Here is an 8,049-nt window from a genome sequence, read left to right on the forward strand (position 1 = left end):
TTAATTTTTTTTGTTTCAACTAGTATAAAAAAAAATTAAAAAAAAAATTAAATATAAGCAAGGATGTCATATTTCAAATAAAATGTTTTTGATATAATTAAAAAAATCAACCATATAATTATTTATAAATAATTAATGCACACCTATAAATACTTAATACATGGAATCCTACTTTTATATTTAGTTATTAACTCTATTGTATGTGTTTAAGGTATGAATTCACTAAAAAAACAATATGTTAATATTTATAATTATATAAATCTTAACAATTATTCAGAATATATATATATATATATATATATATTTCTTTCTCTCTCTCTCTTAATAATACTAAGAGTCTTCTAACTCATTTGGTTGGCATCTCCTGGTGTCTCTGTCTACCAGATATAAAATGATTGATATTGTAAAATAATAGTTTGAATCTAATCAGATTTTGTAAAATCCTTACTTATACAACTCTGTTGAGTGAACTAATTTCTTATCAAAAGAGTATTATGATAGTAAATCACATCATAAAATTATTCCTATAACATCATTTCTTAATGATAGTGATTACACATCCTCTTAAAAATTGAAAATCATTTAAGTAACTAAAATTGAAATCTGAAATCTAATAATGATTCAAGTTTGTTAAGAGCAATCTCAAATAAATCCATTCCATGTCCTTGAAATAAACATTGTCACTAGGTTTTTCTTCCAATTACCCTGAACTTTCTTTGATATGAGAAATTGTTTCACTTTCCCCATAAATCAAGCACAAATTTTAAATTGTTCTTCAGTCAGATCTGGTTTCGCATTTTCCTCATCATATACCTCTCATGCATCAAGCTTTCACAAGCTTTCGTAGACTACCACAAACGAAATCTTTGAATGATGAAAAGCCATTTTGACCACTGAAGCAGCAAGATTTTCCTTATCCTAATGTTCAAAATTTAAAAGAAAATTATGATTTACAATGGAAACATATTATAAAATACTTTCTAAATCACCTAATAATTCACTTTAGCCTTACACTTCTCCACAATATGAGCACCTTTTTAACTTGCAATAAATTTCGCAACACATTATGCTGGGGAAAATACCGTAAAGAAGACAATAAGAAATTAGCAACCAGTTAAAAAAAAAGACAAATTCAAAAAAGGTCATTAAAACTTTCTAGCATAAAAGTATAATAAACAGCTCTATCGATTTATACGTCTAACCGACCTTGTTGTCTAATTCTTCAATTTTATCACAAACAGCTTTCAGTGATGCTAGATCATCCTTTATAAGCACACCCTTTTTAACACAAATCTCCATCAACCAATCTCCACTTGCAGCATTTTCTTTCTCATCCTTAAGAATCTTCAAAACCACTTCTTCTTTTCTAGTCTCACATAGACCAACCATTTTGCTTAAGAGATTTAAGTGCATTAAGTTTGTGCTGACAATTGCACTAGGGTAGTTCATCTGCCCTTCATCCTAGGTTTCCTTTGCCCTCACAAACAACTTGCTTTGCAATCAACCCTCTATTTTCAAGACTCTTCACCACATATGCAATGTATTTCCCTTCCATTCCCTATCCCTTATACCAGCTGCATTTGTAGTTGTTAAAAACTATCTGCACTGCCATTTTCTATCCTCTTCCTCAAAAAAAAGAACAAAAGCTAAGACCCCATCCTGCTTTCCCACCCCTGCTCCTCTCATATACTGTCTGATACAAGGCACAACAGCCTAGATACCACACTAATAAATAAAGTGTCAAACCCATGCTAACTGGAAACAAAATTCTCTCTCAGTTTGCTTGCTCTCATGTATGGTTCTCAATAGCACAAAGAAGATGATCTATTCTTTCAAAAGTATAGTTTTCTCAGATTTGTCTCTAATCAATATCAACATTCTCTCTCAGCTATTACTAATGACCAAGAGTCCCCATATGCAACAACTCCTTCAAGCAAACTCTAGCCATTCCTGACTGCAAAACCTACATTCTAAATCATGGACCCTGTTTTGATTCATGATTTTGTACCTTAATATTTTGAACAGTTCAACCCACTTATAGGTGTTATTTCAACAACAGAGTACGAATTTAAAACCATCCAGATCAAGCCATTATACAGGTTGTACAAACACCAGTTCATAAAAGGCCATATTTGCAAATAACCAAAAAAAAAAAAAAAAAACTCTTTGCAATCCTATTATAAAAGATTACATTGAATCTTGAATTTGAATAGCAACAAAGAAGCTGAGAAGATGTGAAGAATCACCGTAAATAATGGGAATTTGGTCTACGAAAGACTCTCGCAGTGAATTCTTCAAATTACATTTGATGGAATTTAAATTTATTACTCTCAAATTTCATGTTAATTTTCCACGCGTAAATTGAAAATTTCTTCATTTGTGAAGCCAATCAAGGACATAAATAAATTCCACACTCCAAATTCTGGCTACAAAGGCTCTACCCAAAGTCCAAACACATAGTTAGAATCCATTCTATTTGATTCCTTTATAAACTCCTGAACATAGAGTAAACGACTACGGAATTATGCAAACCATAAAATTTCTTTCCAAAATGAAAATAATTTGCACGATTGACAACTTTCCAAAGAACTAGAAATTATATTTCATCCATTATTTTATAACAACAAATTAACCTAGGCAAATATCAGTTTTGACGATTCCAATGTGAACAACAGAAGTACCATTACATGATTGTAATGCCACACAGGCTAGAAAATAAAGAAATGAACATAAAAAATTTAAAGAATCAAATTCACCTCTAATGCTCAGGTGCAGCTTTCAATTCACAAGAGAGGATATTCATCTTATGCCACAGCAGGCATGTCCTTAATCCATGGGTCCAATGGCTTCCCAATTGAGTACACAATGAATCCTATCTCCCTCAGCTTCTTGACATTCACCATGTTTCTACCATCAAACACAAATGCAGGTTTCTGCATATTATCAAAAATCCTTTGGTAATCAAGGGTCTTGAACTCATCCCACTCGGTTAGAATGCAGATCGCATGAGCATCCCTTGCAGCCTCATAAGCGTCCCAAACTATGCTCACTTTCTTCACAGTACTAGGGCTCATTGGCTGGAGATGAACTGGATGATCCCAATCAAACTTGTCCATCGAGAGATCCCTTTGGATCTGATCCATGGTGACTTGTGGATCATATATGCTCAGCCGTGCTCTATCTCTCAACAGCTCTTTGCACACATCAATTGCTGGTGTTTCCCTTGTATCCCCAGTATCCTTCTTAAAGGCAAACCCAAGTATGGCAATCTTTTTACCAGAAACTGTGTTGAACATTGAAGAGACAACCCTGTTCACAAACCGCTTCTTTTGGTAGTCATTCACCTTAATGACTTGTTTCCAGTAGTTGGCAACTTCAGGTAGGCCATTGCAATCACAAATATAGACCAAGTTGAGTATGTCTTTTTGAAAGCAAGATCCACCAAAACCAACACTAGCATTAAGGAACTTGGATCCAATTCTGGTGTCCTTACCAACAGCATGGGAAACCTGTGAAACATCTGCCCCAGTTGCCTCACAGAGAGCTGACATAGCATTGACAGACGAAATCCTCTGGGCCAAGAAAGCATTGGCAGCTAACTTGGAGAGCTCTGCTGACCAGAGATTGGTTGTGATGATCCTGTCTTCAGGCACCCAATGCGCATATACATCTTTCAATGTTTGAATTGCCTTTTGGCCATCAGGGGTTTCTCTCCCTCCAATGAGAACCCGATCAGGGTTAAAGAGGTCCTGAATAGCTGTTCCCTCAGCAAGAAATTCCGGGTTTGAGAGAATTTGATAGTTGATGCCCTTGCTATTGAAAGAGAGGATCTTTTCAATTGCCTCGGCTGTTTTCACTGGGACAGTTGACTTCTCAACAACAATCTTGTTGGATGTTGAAACATCAGCAATCAACCTGGCTGCACTCTCCCAATATGTCAGGTCTGCAGCTCTGCCAGCTCCAAGGCCCTGAGTTTTGGTTGGGGTGTTAACTGAAACAAAAATGATGTCTGCCTCTGCAACATTTTTTTCCACGTCAGTGTTGAAAAAAAGGTTCTTTCCTCTGCACTGCTTCACTATATCTTCAAGACCCGGCTCATAAACATTTTTTTCCACGTCAGTGTTGAAAAAAAGGTTCTTTCCTCTGCACTGCTTCACTATATCTTCAAGACCCGGCTCATAAATGGGGAGCTGTTCACTGTTCCAGGCCGTGATACGAGAGACAGAGATGTCAACAACAACCACTTGAATTGAGGGGCACTTGAGGGCAATGACTGCCATGGTAGGACCTCCAACATACCCAGCTCCAATGCAGCAAATTTTCACCATTTTCTTAGGTTAAATTCCTGAGGGGGCAAAAAATCATGCATCATATATAATACATCAAACTAAGCTCTCATTTTATTGTTGCAGAAAATTTTTGCACATATACAGACACGTACTACAAAGCACGTCAAATATTACACTTGTTCTATTCATAGTCAACTACATTGATATCCCATCACCATTGCTAAAAGGCTGCCTAGTTTTGATTCAACAGCAACTGAATTATGGAATATGGGTTAGAACCTATTAACTACCACAGAAGGTTGAGTCATATATGTCCATGTTACAAGTGAAACCAAAGCAAGCATATATGGATCTGAACGGGAACTGAAAGAAAGGACTAGAACTTAACGGTTGATTACTGCCCAAAACAAGATAAAATATAACATAATCACTTTGCCCTTCCAAGTCATATCTTATGTGAAGTTTTGCAATAATAGATCCATAATAATATGGTTGATCTATACCATTAAAATGTTCGTGCTTAAACTACAAAGAACAATAAACAAACTTGAATTGGAATCTAAATCTTCTGAACCAGGAGGTAAAAAAAAAAAAAAAAGCAAGACAATAAATCTTAGAAAGTCCTTAGGCTATGAGAGGCTAGTCTTGTATCAAAATAAATTCCCAACGGTCCCAACAAACACAACCCGGGCATTTTTAGATAGCAATTCACATTAAATAAGACCAAAACTTTAATTACCAGACTCATTACCGAGAACAAAGAGAAAAACTCTGCAGCAAACACTCAGAAAAAATAAGAAAAATAAAGCATTTGACCAAACCTTAAACAAGTGTCATTTACTAAAAAGGTTCTTTGAAAAAAAGTACCTTAATTATATAAAGGTCAATATAAAAGAGACGGAAGAAGAGGGAATATATGTACTAGAATACTAGGTGAGGCAAGGAAATAAGGACACAAGGTCAATATAAAAGAGACGGAAGAAAAGGGAATATATGTACTAGAATACTAGGTGAGGCAAGGAAATAAGGACACCAACATCTCCTTAAATACCTCAAGCCTATGATCTAAACTGCTGCTCTGTACTTTTACAAAGCACAGCTAAGTCAGATTTAAAAGGTGGACTGGAACGTTCAACACGTTTCAAACACACCTTCAAATAACAAACAAGGGAAATCTAGTTCAAGCCACCCACCATTTAAGACTTTTATGTATATCAAATCATTATCAATATCTTTATAAACCCAGATTTGAAATAAGGATAAACACAAAAACAAGATATTGTGTTTTTGGGATAAAAGTTTCAAGGGATATACTACAAAAATGAGTTTGGGCAAAACCCAATTCTCACAAAAAAGTCAAAAAGTAATTTTCATATTAATAAAACACAAAGGAATAAAATTTTCAAGGGATATACTACAAAAATGAGTTTGGGCAAAACCCAATTCTCACAAAAAGTCAAGAAGTAATTTTCATATTAATAAAACAAAAAGGACGCACACAATATTCTCTTACGTGGTATTTTTTTATATGATGTGACATATGAGGCTTTAACTATTCACCAAAAATTTAACAATTATGTGTACTACAAACTAGTTAGTTTAATTGGTAAAAATTTTTCTTGAATAAGAGATCTGGATTTTAAATGTCACCTATACCAAAACAAATTATTAATGTCTTAGCCTGATAATGAATGCCGTTAGTTGAAATTCTTCACCTTCTTAATAAAAAATGTAACAATTCTAGTAAACAAAGCGTTTCATGGCCCAGAAACAACGTGCTTGGTGGGGGGTTGAAAAGGTGATTGAGTGAGATCAAAGCCACGGGATTAGTACATAGAAGTATAAATTAAAATAAATAAATAAATAAAGTGGCTGTCAGAGAGCTTGATTTAAAAGGAACAAGTGAAAGTTAACGTGTTGATACCTTGGAAAATGCCCACAAATCAGCAGCAAAGGAGTTTGATGGAATGGAAAGCGTGAAGTATAATACAAGAGAGAGAGAGAGAGAGAGAGAGAGAGAGAGGGGTAGTTTGCTTAGAACCAAATTGCACCCCCTCGAAAAAAGAAAAAAGAAAAAGAAAAAGAAAAAAAAGAACCTAATTGCAAGTTCCTTTAAACTGTGATTAGGTATATATAATGCTGGTTAGGAAACTAGAAAATAATTCGGTTTAAATAAGAGGTCTAAAATTGTTTCAGAAGTGTTATATTCGCAACATTTTTATAACATTTTCACAACAAATTTTAGGTGGTTCATAAAATATAAAAAAAATAAAAACAAATTTTAGGTGGTAAGTTGTTACCAATTTTAATTTTAACCAATCACTAAAATTAATTTTTTGTACATCAATAACAATGATAACAACTGCTATTTAAGATTTTTTATAAAATTATTGTAAACATAGCATTTTTCTTATTATTTAGCATTTTCGTTTTACTTGCTTTTCAATGCACCTCACATATACGGCAGGTAATTTTGTTTTTTATTTATTTTTTTATTAAAATGCAAATAAGTAGGCTACTTATGTAGGATTCATATTGTGTGATATGTACATAACTCCTAATGAATAAACAAATATGTAAATAATCCATCTTTTACCCAAAAAAAAAAAAAAAACTCACCAGTATAAAGGCAAAGAATTATTTTTTTAATGCAAATATAGTAGGTTTCCATGTTTTTTTGCTTTTTTTAATTCAAATATAGTAGGTTACTTATACAGGAATCTTCTTGTGTGACACGTACACCACTCTTAATGAATAAATAAATATGTAAATAAGAAATAGCCCATCTTTTACCCAAAAAAAAAAAAAAAAAGAATAGTTATTTTTTTTAATGCAAATATAGTAGGTTACTTATGGATTTAGATCCTCTAGATTTCTTAAGGTACTCTACTAAATAAATTTTCTTAAATCTTAACCATTCTTTAATGATTTAATGGTCTAGATTTTGCCATATCAGCATTCCACTAACAATAATCTTAATTGTTTTGTTTGCAATACTATTTATATAGGGATCATATTGTGTGATATGTATAAAACACTTAATGAATAATAAATAAATATAACTATGTAAATAACCCATCTTTTTACCCTTAACGCTCTGTTTTTTTGCTGGAAAACCTTCTATAAAGATAATTTTCCACATTTTCTAGTGTTTGGTAGCACAAAAAAAAAAAAAAAACCTGGTCAATGGAAAACTATTTTTGGTCAACGAAAAACTCTAATAAAAATAAGGCTTATTTTCTATAAGCTGTTTCCAAATTTTTTTTTTTGGAAAACAATCTTTCTCTCATGTGTTACATCTTCTATAAATATTATCTTCGTCTATAGCCGTGGGAAACATAATTTTTTGGCGTCTTCTCTCTCTCGTGGTAAGTTTTCTCACTTTTTCTCTCTTCCCTTTGCTTTTTCTCTCCTCATACCTTCACCGTCACTAACTCTGGTCTATCCTCTTTCCATAGATCTCTCTCTTTAACTGTCTCTCTTACTCTTTTCTCCATGTTTCTTTTCCCCTCTGTAACACAATTTTCTGATTAGATTTTTCTTTAATTCACTGATCAATCAATAGCTCCGACTTGCAAAGGAGAACAAATTTTCAGCTGTAATTATTTCATTCCTCTCTACCAAAATCTCAATTCTTTACTTTGAATTTCAAGCTTGATTTTCTTTTTTCCCTAAGAAATTTTCGATTTGATGGATTCCAGGCAAAAGTTGCTTCTTTTTCGTACATAAAGTGCAAAAAAATAAAATAAAAAATAAAATA

At 33.1% G+C, this 8,049-nt stretch overlaps 1 protein-coding gene across 4 annotated transcripts; it reads right to left on the reverse strand.

Annotated features, from left to right (window-relative positions):
- Nucleotides 1-604: 604 nt before the first annotated feature.
- LOC115966087 (UDP-glucose 6-dehydrogenase 1-like) lies at nt 605-6,354 on the reverse strand. 4 transcript variants are annotated; one of them, XM_031085424.1, is made up of 4 exons: nt 5,157-5,466; nt 4,163-4,345; nt 2,757-4,081; nt 605-918 (listed from the first exon to the last, which is right to left on the reverse strand). In XM_031085424.1, the coding sequence occupies exons 2-3, from the start codon at nt 4,326-4,328 to the stop codon at nt 2,805-2,807; spliced, it is 1,443 nt and encodes a 480-aa protein (XP_030941284.1). In that variant the 5' UTR covers nt 4,329-4,345; nt 5,157-5,466; the 3' UTR covers nt 605-918; nt 2,757-2,804. The 4 variants fall into 4 exon arrangements, with proteins under 4 accessions (XP_030941284.1, XP_030941285.1, XP_030941286.1 ...); XM_031085425.1 differs by lacking the exons at nt 605-918; nt 5,157-5,466 and adding an exon at nt 6,214-6,354 and having other exon boundaries at nt 2,534-4,081; XM_031085426.1 differs by lacking the exons at nt 605-918; nt 5,157-5,466 and adding an exon at nt 5,483-5,559 and having other exon boundaries at nt 2,534-4,081.
- Between the last annotated feature and the right edge of the window lie 1,695 nt (nt 6,355-8,049).

Source organism: Quercus lobata, chromosome 10 (genome assembly GCF_001633185.2).
Source record: "Quercus lobata isolate SW786 chromosome 10, ValleyOak3.0 Primary Assembly, whole genome shotgun sequence".
In the NCBI taxonomy this organism is placed as follows: Eukaryota; Viridiplantae; Streptophyta; class Magnoliopsida; order Fagales; family Fagaceae; genus Quercus; species Quercus lobata.

What these genes read in the sequence shown, in the direction of transcription:
- LOC115966087 (XM_031085424.1), bottom strand. Translation starts at nt 4,328, where the DNA reads ATGGTGAAAATTTGCTGCATTGGAGCTGGGTATGTTGGAGGTCCTACC. An exon ending in TTATGAGCCGGGTCTTGAAG is followed by an intron (nt 4,082 to 4,162) that starts ATATAGTGAAGC and finishes CGGGTCTTGAAG; the next exon opens with ATATAGTGAAGCAGTGCAGA.